This window comes from Mus caroli, chromosome 15, assembly GCF_900094665.2.
Source record: "Mus caroli chromosome 15, CAROLI_EIJ_v1.1, whole genome shotgun sequence".
Taxonomy (NCBI): domain Eukaryota; kingdom Metazoa; phylum Chordata; class Mammalia; order Rodentia; family Muridae; genus Mus; species Mus caroli.
In genome coordinates this window covers 29,167,391-29,185,234 of record NC_034584.1, presented here as the reverse complement: position 1 = coordinate 29,185,234, position 17,844 = coordinate 29,167,391, and the positions used below count along the sequence as shown (strand labels likewise).

Sequence of the window (17,844 nt, the reverse complement as noted above, 5' to 3'; positions counted from 1 at the left end):
CTGAATGTCACTGAATAGGCAACATTCTTACTGAATAGGCAACATTCTTACTGAATTCTAAACCCATGGTCAGCTCAAGGACTTTCTTGGAACACTGGCGAAGGCTTAGCTATGTCAGAATTCAATCTTAAAAGGCACTTATAATAAGATAATACTAAAAGAGAGCACGTAGATCCATACATCAGACTAACACGGGAATAGGGTATGAGTATATGGGTTAAAGAGAACGCCAGACTCCAGGAGGTGAGTTTCTGTGAAACTCTCTGCCTCGTGAGTGGCTTCCAGGCCTCTCGGCCTGTTGAGCTGACCCGACCAGCATGCATGGCACAACAGTAGACAGAACTATCAGTGCCATGGGTCTACCCCGTACATGGCTCTGGATTTACTGGCAATCATATAATCTGGCAGCTAGCAAGAAACTGTTAATCTTAAATGACTACATTGCCACCTATCAAGCAGGGTTGCTTTTGCTTTTAGCTGGATGTAGCCATGCCTGTTTGATCCCAGTACTCGGGAGGCAGAGGCAGACAAATCTCCTAGTTCAAGACCAGCCTGATGTATAGTGCAAGACAGGACAGCCAAGGTTACCTAGAGAAACCCTGTCTCAAAAAAACCCAAAACAACAAAAAACAAACAAAAAAACAAATTAACAACAACAATAATACTAATAAATACAATGAAAGAAAAATAAAATTAAAAGGGGGATAGGAAAGCCTGCTAAAAGGGATGCCAATTTCATAGGCAAAAGCCAAATGCATCAGGCTTGACCCAGGTGGCAAGGCTAGTAAGTCCAACTATCCTGACCTTTCACAGCCTGTAAGCTGATCACGGCCACCTACCCAGTGAATGTATTCTAGATGAAAAAAAAGGACAGCCTGCAACTGTCATAGCCATTTGTATTTAAAAGTGTATTCAGGGGGGCTGGAGAGATGGCTCAGTGGCTAAGAGTACTGGGTGCTCTTCCAGAGGTCCTGAGTTCAAGTCCCAGCAACCACATAGTGACTTACAACCATCTTTAATGGGATCCAATGCCCTCTTGTGTGTCTGAAGACAGCTACAGTGTACTCAAACACATAAAATAAATCTTTTAAAAACAAACAAACAAACAAGTACATCCAGGGCGGAAGCGACGACTTCCTGCTCTTCCAGTGGATGGACCTGAGCAGGTCCACAGCACCCACACTGGCAGCTCACAACAGCCTATATTTCTAGCTTCAGGGACTCTCTTCTGGCTTCCAGGGATACCTGCACACATGGCACAGATAAACACACATAAATAAAAAATCGTCTTTTTAAAAAGGATATCTGGAAGAGAAGGGGGTGAAGAGATGCTAACTGTTTAAGACAGATCAGTCATATTTCAGTAGTAAAGTGAGAGCTAATCAGAGCATTCTCAGAAAGAGAAATGATGGGCAAGAGACCCAAACAGAAAAGTCAACAAGATGCAGAGCTGTAATAAAGAGATTAAGGTGTCAGAAGTAGACAAGACTGGGGAGATGGCTCAACACTTAAAAATACTTAGTGCTCTTGGAAAAAACTAGGATTTGGTTCCCCGGAGCCACCATAGGTCACAGCTATCCAAGTGCCAGAGGACCTGTAACTGTGACCCTCTTTCAACCTCTGAGAACTGTATGCACATACACACATGCTGATGGACATTCATACACATAATTTTTTTTTAAAGTAAAATCAGAGGCATTGAGCTGGAAAGTCTAAATGGATGGCCTGATATTAGAGTATGGGAAAACCTGGGCAGTGGGGAGTGTAGCAGAACCCTTCAATGCTTAAGACTTACATACAATGGCTCAACATTTGCCTAGAACCTAGCATATCTTCTTTTAGAACTCATGTTTATCTTACTTATAACTAATAATACTATGTAAAATGACACATAATTATACTGTATTATTTAATTAATGATGAATTGCATACATTTATTACAGATACATCCCCAAACCCTTGAATACAGAGGACCAATTATTCTACTGTAATGGAGAGAGAGAAAATTCCAGAACGCACAGCAATCAATCAACTACACATTTCTCTCTTTCTTGAGGTTTTAATTTTAATAGGCTATTGTAAACTCACAGCTATCCTCCTGGTTCAGTCTCCTGAAGTGCCGAGAGCACAGGCATGTGCCCCCATACTCAGCTTAAAGGGTCTTTTTGAAAAAAAAAATGGATGTCAGCTCCTATCTCACAGAAAAGCTAAAACCACAGAGCTTCAAGGGAAAAAAAATCTTTATACCCTTTGATTTCATAGGATACAGAAAGTATTAACTTTTAAAGAAAAAGCTTCACAAATTGAACTTTTGAGCTTCTAATCACCAAAATGTCTCATTAAGAAAATGAGGCCTGGCATGGTGGTACACACATTTAATCCCAGCACTTTAGAGGCAAAGGTAAGTGAATCTAAGTTATGAGTCCAGCCTAGTCTAAAAAGTGAGTTTCAGGACAGCCAGGGCTGCTACACAAAGAAATGATGTCTCAAAGGAAGGAAGGAAGGAAGGAAAAAAGGGAAAAGGGGAAGGAGGGAAGGAAGGGAGGGAAGGAGGGAGGAGGGAGGGGAGGAGGGAGGGAACAGGGAGGGAGGGAGCATACAGGCTGCACATAGTCTTTAATTATTAGTCATCAGCACTAGAGGCACACAGCAAATCTCTTGTGAGTTTAAGGCCAGCCTGGTCTACAAAGCAAGTTCCAGGACAGCTGTGACTACATAGAAAGACCCTGTACAAGGCACAGTCTGGGACATTATAGTCACATATACATATTTAACAAAAAAAATTGTTATCTAAGTACATAAATAGTTTCTACAAATTAATGAGACAGCCCAATAAAAATTATATGACATGCAACTGGTTCATAAACAAAGTCAAACTGTTCCACATCACTCTTCATGAGGGACCTGCAAATTAAAGCAATATAGCACTATATGCCACTTGGAATGCTAAAATCTAAGACTGACAGCACCAAACACCGTGGCCCATGAGACCATCAGCACTTCATACACTAGTAGTAAATAGAACAAACTGGTAGAACTAACCAGATTGGAAAACTGGCTAGCACTGGGTAAGTCAAACATACCTCACCCAATGAGCAACAGCTCCACCCAATGGAAATACAAACGTATGTCTAGCAACAAAATCTTGCTTAAGAATGTTCAGAGGAGTTGGATATACATATAATAGCCCCAAACTAAAACAGCTCCATGCACAACTAAGATGTGGTCTATTCACAGACTAAGATATGTTAAGCAGTCAAACATAAGCCAATCACAGATTCCAACACTAGGAAAGTAAAAATTATGCCTTCTAAGTGAAAGGAAGGGGAAGAGAACTCAGGTGCACACAATAAGACCCTGTTTGCAGAGTGGCCTACGCCCCTGCCCCGACACACTGACTAGGACCAGGAAGAGACAGAGAAAATCTTGTGAGGTTTCAGACCTTCTTAGGGATATGGATTAGTCATTGTCAATGAACTGTACAAGTAACAAGTGGATCTCACATATGTGAACGGAATTTATTAGAGAGAAAACCTCTAGTAGCCGAATCAATGTTTTATTCCTGAAAACCTTTGATAGTCAAGGCAAAACAACAACTTTTTAAAGGCTTAAAGAAATACGGATTATCACATGAGCTGTAACCAAGGACTGTAAATAAACCGAAAGCTCTTAGCCTCTAATTTCATCCCTAAAACAGGAATGAAAATTAATCTCACTAAGAAAATTAAATTTAGCTTACTGAACACAGTACATAGCATGCAGGACCTAGCTAGTTAGTAAAAGGGTAATACTAGTAACCCCTAGTCAGTAAGCAGGGATACGAAACACAAAATTTTCATTTGGAGAAGTCTGCTTTTGACACACCAATACAGCATGGTTGGATACCTGACAACTACAGGGCTCAAGTATTTCTCTCCCGTAGATCATGTAGTACGCTTTGTTGGGGCTCAGTCTACACTGGACTTTATTAGAACAGCCATAAACTCTTTTCCCATAAAACTCTTTTTATACATGACCACGTGGCAGGTGAGACAGGGTGAGAAGATGGGGGGAGGGGGTGCTTGTAGGAAGGAGAGGTAGGTATCTGATTTTTCCTTAGGCCTTAGGCCCTCACCACGTTGACCTTTTTAAATGGAAATTAAGGTCTTAGATAACAAATTTGTATTTAAAACTATAAGGGAACTCAACTAGTGAACAAGACATTTTCAATAGGAATAGAAAAGATTTCTATATAGATGTGGTGAGTACCTAAGCTTTTCTGGTCTCCTTGGAAGCATATGCCTCACAAAGGGCAGGCTCTTACAGGAAAGGAAGCCTATGGAGGGAGAAGTCTGCTTTTGACACACCAATACAGAATGGTTGGATGACTGCCAACAAGGCTCAAGTAGATTTATCTCTCCCGTAGATCATGTAGTACATTTGCCTAATGCAATGCCCTAGATTTTACCAAGTGCATCCACTGAAGCCCTTGCAAGCCTGCAGATCTGAACACTTCCAAGGAGGACACAGACATTTGCAGCCCACCTTCTGCCCTGACTGACCATCGATAAAAGCACTTCCTGAGGCCACTTACCACACTCCAACTATGGTTTTAAATTCCTGTAAATTCCTTGGCTTTAAGAAAAGTCAGGGCTGAGCCAATACATTAATGTTCAATTTGCATTCACACTGAACAGCCAGAACCCACATATACCAAAGGTCTGTTGGAAAGCTTTTAAGACTAAAAATGTCTATTATGTGGCCATAATGGACCCAACTAAAGAAAACTTGAGACTATAAATAGAACAGTAACATCACATGGAAGGGGAATGCATTGTTTAAAATGGCACAAGGCAGTTTACAATTCAATACTGAATATCTTTTTAAACTATCAAAGGGAGCTAAGAATATGTTCTAACTAAAAAGTTTTATATGCCAGTTAACTACCACTTTCAATACATTTCGTTGTTCTGCAGCAAGTAGCTCGGATCTAACTCTCTAAAATGATGTCACAAAATCCAAAATGTTGAGGAATCAGTCCAAAGCTGCCAACCACCAACCAAGGGCAGCCAGCGCCACAGGGCAAGAATCCATCAAGCTAACTCGCTGCCCCAGAGAATCACCGTTTGTTCTTGACACAAATGAGAGCGCCAACCCGAAGGCCATTTTTCAAGAAAACTAAATTTGCCCGCCGTGCCTATTCAGAGGGATCACCTGTCCTCGGGCAGGAACCTGAGTGGTTGTTAAGATGGCTTCTCCGAGCCAACTGGAACACAGGCACACTCGGGTGCCTTCCCTGTGTAAGAGCTTTAAACAGGCATATGCAGGAAAACCCTCTCGAGAGGAACAAGAACTTCCCAACCGTTTCTGCTCGGACGCGAACTCGCGAGGGCGAACGCTGTGTAGCCCTGGTGCGGCCGGGGGGGGGGGGGGGTGAACATGCCCGGCCCGCACCTCGCAGGGCCCGGTGCCTCCCCCTCTCCCCGCCCCACATGCCCCCGCCACTGCAGCCCGGCTCTCCCCGAGAATTAACTTTCTAATAATACAACTTTAGGCGGATGATCGCGGGCGGCCCCCAGACCGACGCCGACCTAGAAGCGACTTAGTGGCGCGGGGTGAGCGGCGCGCGTGGGGACCCCGGGGGCTCCCTCGACGCCAGGGCGCGCTCACCAGGTACCAGACGCCCAGCAGGATGGTGCCGGTGCGGACATGGCAGCACAAACAGCAGCTGTGGGAGTAGAACCGAGTCCAGGGAGCGACCATCTTCATAGCTCCGGCGCTCGTGGAAGTTTGTGAGAGCGTCGCTCGCTTCGTCTAGCGTCCGCTGCTCCTGCCCCTCTCCTTGGCCGTCCCGACCCTCGGACCGCTCGCACGACCCTTGGCTCTGCACTGTACGGAGAGCTCCGAGTGGCCGCTGCGGCGGGACACTGGACTCGAAGACCGCGGCGACGCTAGGAGGCAGGGGGAGGAGAGGCCGTGGGTCACGTGGCCTGCCCCGGCTCGTGATGTCACCACCGGCTCCAGCCAGCTGCGGGCGCTGGGAGCGCTGCGCCAAATAAATGCTTCGTTGCTGGACCCTGAGGGAGTCTCCAGAATTTTCCTCCGGAAATGGGGTGCACCTTTGGTTAGGATTCAGATTCATTCCAGCTGTGTTTGCCTCACATCTAGCTTGCAAATAACGGGTGAATGCTGTGCTAGGATTGTAGTTATCTTGCAAACTGGCGGAAGGAAGGAAGGAAAACTGCTTAGTATGATTATTCCAGTCAACTGCAGTACTTTGAACCACTGCGGAACCCGCAGAGAGCAATTTATCTCAGCTTCCCAGCTCAATTACTTTAGTAGCAATCTTTTCCCAGAAAATAGAATGTGTGTCAAGGGCATCCTCACTGTGCTTCCATGGCGTTTTTAATAATGACTGAAGTTCTAGTAAAACAAAAACCAATTTTTTAATTACTGCCAAAAGATCTATGCAAGTCACAATACACAGCGTTGAAAGAGCCCAAACAGAGGACTAGGGTCTGGGGACGGGGGATGTCCCTCCAGCTGCTGTTTTGGATAGGATCCAAGTTTAGCATTTGATGACCACAGTGCTAGCTAAGAGTCTCTGATAACTTAAATTAAAAGTTCGTGTGAAGCCGGGCATTGGTGGTGGTGCACGCCTTGAATCTCAGCAGTCAGGAGACAGAGGCAGGCCAGCGTCTATAGAGCAAGTTCCAGGACAGCCATCCTAGTCTATAGAGCAAGTTCCAGGACAGCCAGAACTGCACAGAGAAACCCTGTTTCAGAAAAGGAAGGAAGGGGAGGCAGAGGCAGGCGGATTTCTGAGTTCGAGGCCAGCCTGGTCTACAAAGTGAGTTCCAGGACAGCCAGGGCTACACAGAGAAACCCTGTCTCGAAAAACCAAAAAAAAAAAAAAAAAAGAAAAGAAAAGAAAAGGAAGGAAGGAAGGAAGAAAAAAAAAACAGACCATGTGAAAGTTTTATTTCAGGATTAGAACAAGAAATAAAATGGGTTCAAATTGGCCGGGCAGTAGTGGGCGCTTGCCTTTAATCCCAGTACTTGGGATGCAGAGGCAGGTGGATTTCTGAGTTCAAGGCCAGCCTGGTCTACAGAGTAAGTTCCAGGACAACCAGAGCTATACAGAGAAGCCCTGTCTCGAAAAACAACAAAAATTTAAAAAAAAATTTAAATGGGTTCGATTTAAATTTAAGTACATGTCAAATAAGATGAAAGATGGTTCAAGATTGGTTAGTTTCACAAAGACGTGCATCTACCACATTCTTGTATAGTTTAAACTTGGCTTCTATTCCCAGAGATACCACATGTAGGTCCTTGAGCAGAGATACAAGCAGGATAACTGTTGTGGGAGGAATTGGAAAAGCTCGGTATTTGTTTCTCTTCTTCCTAACATTAAAGATAATTTTCTCTCTGGGATTGTCTATTGTTCGTTATGGGCTGGGGCTTTCCTCTCATGTGGAGTGTTATCTCAGCATGCAGGAGGCTCTGAGCTCCAGCCTCAGGGTTGCAAAAACAGTATGTAATTATGCCCACAGCCATTAGTGAACAAGACCACAAGCATTAGTATTCAGGAAAGGGATGGCAATACAGACTGAGGAATACTGCATTGGAAGACTCTGAAAATTCAAAATTACCATAGATACTGCCCTCTCTCTTCTTTTCCCACAAAGATTTCAAATTTATTAAGCAAATGACACACTGATTCAGATGAATTTTATATTTCAGAAAATTTACTATTCTAGATATGAAGTCACAGTAGCCAAATTGCTATAGATTTTAAAATATAGAATAGACACTAGCTGAAGAAAATGTGCACAGGTGAAGCTTGGTAGGTAAACCAAACAGCTATAGGATCTTTGGAATGCAAAAGAGTGTTGCTGGAAAAGCAAGAACTGAGCCAGGCATGGGGGCTCACATCGTTGATCCTAGCACTCAGAAGGGCGGAGGCAGAGGCAAGTAGATCTCTGTGAGTTTGATTCCAACCTGGTCTTCATGGTGAGTTCCAGGTCAGACAGAGCTTAAGTATAGAGGCCCTGTCTCCAACCAAACAACATCAGAGAGAACTGGGCTTCTCCCTGTAACTTTTGTTTGGGGCGTTTTGAAGCAGAGACTCACTATGTAGCCCTGACTCCCTCTGCTCTGTAGACCAGAGGGACCTCCAGATCTCCTGCCTCTGCCTCCCAAGGGCTGTTCATGTGCCACTGAAATTGGCACAATGGCACTATTTGCAGTACTGCCATTATTTGAGAAAGTGCTTTATTTTCATCCCTAGAAGCCTCAGGGCACACTTGTCCTTTCCTGTCCAGGATGCAGAGCAGCTTCCCTGATTTCAGCCATTTTGCCCTGCAACTTGATAGAGTCTACTCTTCCATGCCTCACTGTCTTTATGTTGTCTTCTGTAAACAATTTAGACATTTTCCTCTAGGATTTTAGAACTGGAAACTTCTTTGTCTCCCAAAACCTTTCCTTTATGTTCCCTTCTCTGGTTTTTTCTTTTTCTTTTCTTTTCTTTTTTTTTTTCTTTTTTTCTTTTTGAGACAATCTGACTAAGTAGCCCTGTTTAGGCCTCCTTGGTTGACAGGTTGGTCCTTTGCTATGTATTGTAATGCTAAACACTGGCCCAAAGGTGTGGTTGCCTCCAGCAAGAAGAGAATCTGTGCAGAGACCAAGGAATCCTGGGTGACCTTGCCTCCCAAGTTATCCCTGATTGGAAAATAAAGATGCCTATGGGCTATAGCTGGGCAGAATTGAGATAGGTATAGTTGAGAGAGAGACAGAGAGAAATAGACAGAGAGAGACAGAGAGAGGGAAGATGCTATGGGTTGAGTAAGTCATATAATCATGGCTATGAGGCCTGGCCAGCTGGAGTTAAGAGCAGCCCAGATGAAACATGGCAAGTCATATTGTGGGGTTATTGACAGGGAAATAGGTATAATAGCATAGAGGGTACATACCTGCCCTGCTCTAGTGCTGATTAAGGCTTGTTATAATAATAAAAGCTGTCTTTTATCCGGAACTGAATGATCAAAGGTGGGGTAGAAAAACCCCTTTTGAAATTAACACCTCCTACCTCAAACTCTCAAGAGAGCTAAGATTTCTAGCATACACTGCTACATAGGATTCAAATCTTCCTATTAATAATTACTTTCAAAGCACATATCAGAAATCCAAATGACACAATGTTACTTTGTATACCTATTCTGTGAAGCATGAAAATGGAGATTATATAGATTCATAGTACTATCCTGGTGCCAGCCCCAGTTGGTCACCTCATCTGGTACTAATGAAAGAAAGAAAGCTAAATTCAAGACTTTAAAGCCCTAGCCAGAAAGTTTATTCAAGATCCACGACTCATGCGGCTTGCCAGTTAGGGGGGCTTTTTGGGCTTAGAGCAAGGAACAAAGGCTGTAAAGCCATCCCAGGGACCAGAGTAATGGACCACCTGCTGATATGGTTTGGGTTTTAGCCAGACGTCCTGCCGACCAAGATAAACACCCTCCCTTTAGAGTTACTATCACATACTGTTCTCTGATGTTTAAATTGTCCATTTGTGTTACTATCACATACTGCTCTCTGATGTTTAAATTGCCCATTTATGTGTAACTGCGCCGATTCCTCCCCAGCCCCAGACCCTTTTTCAATAAAAACCCCTAGTTTTCGAGCCTAGAGCCCTACATCCATTATCTCCTGTGTGAGATGCATGCTACTCAGAATGTAGGAATGGGTGAAAACAATCTCCACTAGGTACTGACTAGTTTAGTTATAATAAAACTTCATGGAGATATTGCTTCTATCTGGACTTGTGTGGGGAGAGCAGGAAACTGAAGGAGGTAGACAGAGCCAGACAACTGTTTAAGCTAAATAATAATAATAATAATAATAATTTACAGCAGCTCCCACTGACCTAGCTCTACCCTAAGAGAGACTTGAGGACCACTCCAAAGGCTGATGATTAAGAAAGCTCCCATTTTCCCCAGGCGTAGGGGTGGGGGACTAAAGAGATGGCTCTGTGATTAAGAACAGATACTCGCCCTGCAAAGGATTTGAGTTCAGTTCCCAAGACCCGTAACAGGCAATTTACAAACACTTTACAAACAACTCCACAGCAATCCAATGTCTCTGATCTTGAGGACATGTACACACACACACACACACACACACACACATAAATAAACATAAGTTCTTTAAAATGAGGCACTGCTTCCCCAGTGTGTGTTAGAAAAGATATCTGTGACCTGTGCCAGGAATGTGCCTTTAAATGTCTTCTGCATTGTTGAAAATACTGCCTTCCTCCTGTAACGATAATTTTTAGGTCAAAAGTTTGGAGTCTAGCAGCCCCGTCAGCCTAGACTCAGTCCCTTATCCAAATGTACCAATTAAAGAGAGATGATAGCGAAAGGCAGAGAGAAGAGCTTCGTCATAGTGAACACACTTGGAGTAGGGACAAATCGAGGAGTCCAGAGATCCCAGGTCTGTCTGGGCTACTGACATGAGCTTTAGATTTAGATAGAAGGAAAACTGGGGCATAGTTAAGCAGTCTTGGTCAAGATGTAGTCTCCTAATCATAGTCTCAATTCTGCTCCTGGAAGTCGTGTAAAGTTGTGTGAAGAAGTTAAGAGCCTTGAGTGTTCTTACAGAGCAGGTTCAGTTCCTAGCACCCACATTTGGTGGTTTACTGCTAACTCCAGTTCCAGATGATCCAACACCACCCTCTGGCCTCCATGGGTATGTAACTGCACAAGAACACATATAGACAAGCAGGTAAAAACTCATACACAGAAAAATAATAGAAAAATTTAAAGAGAATAAATGATGGTTGATTCCAAGCCTTCATTCTAGCCTCAGTTTCCTGCGTGTGCACTTGAGGAGTCATGCTGCAGCCTCCACTCCAAGGACTCCTCTGACTCCTTCTTCAGTGACTCCTCCATTTTAGACAAAGTATCATAAATTCCAGGCTGACCTCAAACTTACTACTTTGTTATCTTGAATTCCTGATTCTCCTGTCTCTCAGCCCAAGTGCTAAGATTGGAGGTAGTACACAGTGAACCCGGACTTCCTGTGTTCGAGTCATTTTACCAACTGAGCTATAGCCTGGCCCCTGAAAACAACTTCTAAGTGTCTGTTTTACTTCTAGGTGAAACAAAGGAAATCTTAGAGATCTTCATGCATCCTCCAAATAAACCAGGGATCCACTTCCTGAGCTGATTATCAGAACTTCAGAGTATGTCCTATGAGACCAGAGCAGGTTGTTCTGAGTTCCCACACCCTATAGGATAGGCTTCAATTTCTAGTTAGGAATACGTTTCTGTTTCCTAAACCTGATATGCCTTGCAAAATGTTTTTGGACCTACAGTTGCTTGGGTCTGAGAATTGGGGAATAATACACTATGAAGACCAAGTTTGAGGCCGCAAAAGCATCTTTTTTTCAAAAAGCTGATCTATCAGAGACATGACTGTGTTCAGGATCCAAACCATGCCAGTGGTGGGGGTGCAGGACAGAACAACCTTTTAAGAGAGAAAGCCGAAGATTAGGAGAGGTGAAAAGCATCCAATCAAGTTTATGTATACCTCACACCTGGTATTTCCTTTGGCTTTCTTTGGGGGTGGGGTGGTGGTCCCTTGATGGGTATGCTGGAAGCCCCTCCCCATCCCTGCTGAGAACTAACCTATGAAGCTGGAATATTGTGGTCTAAGTTAATCCAGGCCACCTGGGGCCAGAAAGCATTTGTGGGCATTCAGCTGTTTCTTAGAATTTAGCTTAGTACAAAACAAAGACTATATACAAGATGGAGCCCCTGTAGTTAAAAAGGCCCCAACACACTGAACCATGGCCACCAATCCCAGCATGAAGAAACATGTTTTTAGGGATCCTTTGATCTACACCTGTGACCACCAACCCTATGACATATGACTCTACACCTACATGATGGATAGACTTGATTTTTTTCCTTGTATAGGAATTCTTGCTTTTTCATTGTATTTCTCTAACCACCAGTTATCTCTCTCATGTAAACACTCTTGCACCTACTTGTGTGGTTTTCTTGTTTGTTTTGGTTTTGTTTTTACTAACTTTGTAAATTCTCTGCATAAAAGGACTTAAAAAGCTAGCCAGGGGCTGCTCTCCAATCACTACAGGATGAGACAGCAGACATACTAGTGCCTATGCACCTTTCAAAATGAAGCTTGCGCCGGGCAGTGGTGGCACACACCTTTAATCCCAACACTTGGGAGGCAGAGGCAGGTGGATTTCTGAGTTTGAGGCCAGCCTGGTCTACAGAGTTGAATTCCTGGACAGCCAGGGCCACCCTGTCTCAAAAAACAAAACAAAACCAATCAAACAAACAAACAAAAAAATAAATAAAAGAAAGAAAGAAAAAAAGAAAATGAAGCTTGCCTTAGTTGGTCAGTAGTGGAAGTGGTCTCTTTTCTGTATCTGAGGAATAAACAATCCTGCTAGTTGAGTGTAGCTGCCATTTTACAGCAAGAGATAGCCACTAACCACAATTTAATGGATGAGGAACACAGAGAAATAAACAGATGCAACATGCTTGTGTAACGGTCCATGATTCACCAAAGAATGATACCCCAGACTCAAATAGTATGTAAATGCAAAGAGTGTTTTATTCTGCCAAGGTTCAGCATGCTGGGAGCTCCTATTACCAATACAGACAGACAGACAGACAGACAACCAAGTGAGCTCATAGGCCTGATTTAAAGCACATTAGGGTATTCTGGGGTAGGTGACCTATATCTTGCTCCATCTCTAGGGACATTCCTTTACTGGGACGTGGGAGTTGAAGTCTGGAAACTGTTGCTGAGAAGTCAGGAAACTGCAGCTGGCCCATTGCCCTTGCCTCAGGCCAGGTGGTGGGCCAGCTTTTGATGGCAGGGCAGTTTCTGACTCAATGCCTGAAGCCTGGGTTGTTTTGTTTTGTTTTTGTTTTTCTAATAACTGACTTGCCTGGGTTTGCCTGGACTTGCCCTGTTCTTAGGCCTAGTCTCCTAAACTGCCAATTTGAAGCGTGACATTGAGTCAACCTAACCTTCTTATTTCCCCTTCAGTTTTGGGCCATCTAAAATCCTTGAGATTTTTAATGAATCCTTTCCTTAACAAACCTAACTAAAGCATTGATTGCGCAGGGACCACAAGTCAAACCTAACATCAGTAGGATCTGACTTGTATTCTCTTTCTGACTAAGGCCATGAATTCTTTAACCACCTCTGAGTCAAAACATAGAAACAACACTCCTCACCCAAGGCTACACAGAGTCCTTCCAGCTGGAGGCACAGCAAATCTAGATCTTGTCTGTTCTGTAAGACTTCTGCCAGGGAGGACAGGGAAGCCTGCAGGGCCGTGATGGACTTCCCATCTCCTGTATATCTATCTGCATCTGTTGTGCACAGATTGTAAAATCCCCAAGAGACCACCAGGAGTCACAACCCGATGTACTCACATGAGGGTCTTGATTTAAGCTCAAGCTTGGGCCACCAACCTTCCTGATGGAACCCTGAGGAGAGTGAACCCTCAGGTCTAAGTGAAGGGAAAAGCCACAAGTGGAGTTTCCAAGCCTTGGCATTACATGAGAGGGTAAAAGAATGTCATCCTTTGTACTGGCTAGTTTTGTGTCAACTTGACACAGGCTGGAGTTATCACAGAGAAAGGAGCTTCAGTTGAGGAAATGCCTCCATGAGATCCAGCTGTGGGGAATTTTCTCAATTAGTGATCAAGGGGGAAAGGCCCCTTGTGGGTGGTGCCATCTCTGGGCTGGTAGTCTTGGTTCTAAAGAGAGCAGGCTGAGCAAGCCAGTGGAAGCAAGCCAGTAAGGAACATACCTCCATGGCCTCTGCATCAGCTCCTGCTTCCTGATCTGCTTGAGTTCCAGTCCTGACTTCTTTGGTGATGGGAAGTGTAAGCTGAATAAACCCTTTCCTCCTCAACTTGCTTCTTGGTCATGATGTTTGTGCAGGAATAGAAACCCTGACTAAGACATCCTTCAAACCTAATAACATTTGTTCAGACAGCAGGGTGGAACTGTGCAGTTGGAAAGGGACCTTTTGACGTGGGGAAAGTAACTTGTGTTATCTGAAGCTGGTATTTTTTACAAACTTGTCACAGCTGTCTGGGAACACTTTTCCATAGTCCAAGAGTGGGTTTTTATAATTTCAAGAATATTGGCTTCTGCTTCCTTCAAGGGCAGAAGCCATGTGCACCGGGAAAAGGTTGGTTGTTAATTAAAAGAGGGTATGAGTTTGAGCGATGTGGAGGCTAGGGTATTATACTGGCTGGTTTTGTGTGTCAACTTGACACAGGCTGGAGATATGATGAAGAGGTCAACTTGGAACTTTAGAAAATTCCACCGGACCCTCAGCTCCTGTAAACAAAAGGTCATAGAGCACATAGACACTGCTCCCCTCCAGAAGGGAGGGGCTGATTGCATTCCTCAAACCACAGGGAGCTCATAGACACATTCCAAGACCATTGGCTACCCACCTCATTCCCTATAGACCAATCATTTTAAAAGTCACATTGTTCCGCCAATCACATTGTGCCTAATGGCTGCTGCCTGGGGGAACTGTATAAAGGCTCACTGGACAGGCTGCACATGGTCGTTCTCTCTCCATGTGCAGGGCAACCCCAACATGTTGGAACAATAAGTTCCTCTTGCTTTTTGCATCAATTCCCGGCTCAGGGAGTCCCCAATAAGCTGAGACTCGCCAGTCTTACATTTGGTACGTGGGTCGGGAATCCGACTCCTTGTGGGAACACACCGGAAGTGGTGAATCAGAAGTCTCCAGCTTTTACTGAGGTTCCTGTTTGTCTTGCTGTTTGTCAAAGTCTGAGTCTGTACGTCTGTTTGAACTTTTGCTTGCAAGTGTAGGGAGGCTCAGAGAGCCTATGGTGTCTGGTCAGTGCGATCAAGTGCGGCAGGCAGACTTGTCTTAACTTCACAACCCTGCATGGGACTGAAGGATGCTTTCAAGCCCCTCAGAGGGAGCCAAGAAGGCTCTGCTCTTTCTGGAAACAGTAAGACAATATCTGCAGGAGTCAAGTCTTGCTTTAACCTGGTTTATCTGGCTCCTGCCGTATGGGCAGAGGCACCTGGTTTGTTTCTGCATGACTAGAGCCTTCTAGGGTGGGTGGAGACATTTCCCACAACTAACAAAAGGGCTCAGAGAGTCTCTGCTCTCCTCCTCCAAGATATCATCCCCTAGTTTGGTGTCCCAGTTTCCCTCCAGTCAGACAATGGCCCCGAATTTACTTCCTAAATTTCTCAAATTCTATCTAAGGTCCTAGACATCCCCTGGCATTTTCATATTCCCTACCACCCTCAATCTTCAGGTAAAGTAGAAAGAACTAATGACTCTTTAAAAACCACTCTTCTCAAGCTGTCACAGCAACTTCACCTCGATTGGGTAAAACTCCTACCTCTGGCTCTTTTCAAGCTATGAGCTCTCCCCAAGCGACCTCTCCTCATCTCGCCCTTTGAACTCATGTATGGACATCCATTCCTAACTCCTGGTCTTTCACCTAAATGCTCTCCCCTCCCAGACCATCTACTCACCCCATTACTTTGCCACCTCCGTTCTCTCCTATGGAACTTTGCTGACCACCATCTACTGCAGTCATACACTGTCTCCTGTCCACTGCCTGTCAACATTGGAGACCAAATCCTTCTATCCTCTCCAGATCATTGGCTGTCACCCCCTTCTTCTAAATGGCAGGGCCCTTTTAAGGTAATCCTCGTGATGCCTACAGCTGCTAAACTCAAGAGAGTCTCTCACTGGGTCCACCTGTCTCACCTCAAACCTTTCATTCCTCCACCTAAGAATGACTCTTCCTCATACACATCGACCAGCTGCCTGAAGCCTGGTTTTGTTTGTTTGTTTGGTTTTTTTTGTTTTTGTTTTGTTTGTTTGTTTGTTTGTTTGTTTTCTAGTAACTGACTTGCCTTGGCTTGTCTGGACTTGCCCAGTTCTTAGGCCTAGTCTCCTAAACTGTCAATTTGAAGCCTGTCATGGAGTCAAGCTAGCCTTCTCACTTGGAAGTCTACATCAGCACACTTGGGAGACCATGGAGACCACCTCCCAGAGGTGATGAAGTTACCAGGGTTGTAACAGTAGAACAATAGCCTTAACAAGGTAGTCTTAGCCATCAATCCTTAATATTACAATTAGACAAATACTATTGAAAAGCATAAAAATGGGATTTTTTTTTCAGTGTGACTTCTTTGGGAAAATGGATAAAGAGGCTCTGTAGCAGCTCCTAATATACCTTTGGAGGCCTAAAATGAAATATAACTTTCTGTGGAAGGCAAATGAGGCATGTACAAGCAGGCATTGTCTCAGCTCCAGTCTCTTTTGCAAAATGGTTTGACAAGTTGTTTGAAATCTCTCTCAAGGAGACAGGTTCATCCTTGGGCTGGCCCCAATTTCAAGCCTCTTCCTTCCCCAAGCATGAGATTCCTGGGGAAATTCCAATTTGAAAGTGAGCATTGTTTCAATAGTCTGATTGCCAAAAGAAGGTTCCCAAGGGTCCCTTCAGAATGCCCTAATTCCTGTCTGGACAACTACAGTAACAATGACATTCTGGCCTGTAGGTTAAGTTGCAATTGCCCTGCGGAAGACACAAAAGACCTCCTCAGATAGAAACAGAACGGAAGAAAGATATACAAGGGCCACAGCTGGTGAGCCTACAACTGAAAAACAAACAAACAAACAAACAAACAAACAAAAACCCACCTAACACAACCTCTGAGGCTTGAAGGGAGGAAGAGGTTGCTGTGGTAAGAGGTGCAGGGGCTATGCAGCTGCCATGGCCAGCGAAGGAACGACCTGAGGGAGGCAAGTGTTAACCCTCAAATGTTGGGAGTCTGACCTCAAGGGGTTTGTTTTAGACATATTTATGCACAGCACAGTTTGGTGAAAAAATTTCTTGGTGATAATTAACTCAATTCCGTGTACACAATAAAGCTTAATATGTGACTACATTGAAACTCTTTGTAAAGTATATGTACTACATCTACCACAAAGATGGGGTCTATGTGTTGACTATATGTGATACCTTCCATAAGCAGATTCTATAGATTGGCCAGCTCACAATAAGGGCCTAGGGGAGGATTTGGTGTAGTCCCAGCGTTCTGGGCAGAAAATGGGTTATATATCTCTCTCGTTGAAGGGGCAACCCTGTGCTTTTAACAATCCTTGTTAAGGGAAAATTTGGACCTACCTGGTTAAAAAATAATTAGGGAAGGTTGGTATAGGGGTATATACTTTTAATCCTAACACTCTGGGAGGCTGTCGAAGGCAGATCTCTGTGAGTGGAAGGGCAACCTGGTCTACAGAGTGAGTTCTAGAAGAGTGAGCCAGAGCAACGTAGGGGACCCTGAGTGAAACAAAACAACAAAACAAAACAAGACAAAACAAAACAAAAAAACCAAAACCAATAATTAGAGAGAAAGACATGGTCTGGGCTTGAGAGGCAGAGGTAGTTGGAGCTCCGTGAGGTTAGGGCCAGTTTGATCTGCAGAGTGAATTCCAGTACAGCCAGGGTTACATGGTGAGATGCTGCCACCAAACCAAATAACAAAAAGACTAAGACTTTCAAAATGGATGCAGCACAGCTCAGGACTTTTCTGAAGGAGGATCCCTGTGCACATAGGAAGCTGGCCCTGGAGGTAGACCTGAAATTAAAAACAAAACTAAAGAATAGGAGAAGTTTTGAGAGAGCTGTTTCTTGTTCCAGTTAAATAACAAAGAGGTGTTCCATGGAGGTTGTTACAGAAGCCATTTGTAGGAGTGCATGGAAGAAAATAAGGACTATGCTAGATGACTCATTAAAGAATTTGA

General features: G+C 44.1%; 1 protein-coding gene across 1 annotated transcript in view; it reads right to left on the bottom strand.

The window, feature by feature from the left end:
- The window catches only part of Laptm4b (lysosomal protein transmembrane 4 beta), a 47,566-nt gene extending 41,526 nt beyond the window's left edge, over positions 1–6,040 (bottom strand). The window contains exon 1 of the mRNA XM_021183759.2: positions 5,650–6,040. Within this exon, the coding sequence (XP_021039418.1) occupies positions 5,650–5,748 (99 nt within the window). The 5' untranslated portion in view covers positions 5,749–6,040. The remainder of the gene's footprint in view (positions 1–5,649) is intronic.
- Positions 6,041–17,844: the final 11,804 nt, after the last annotated feature.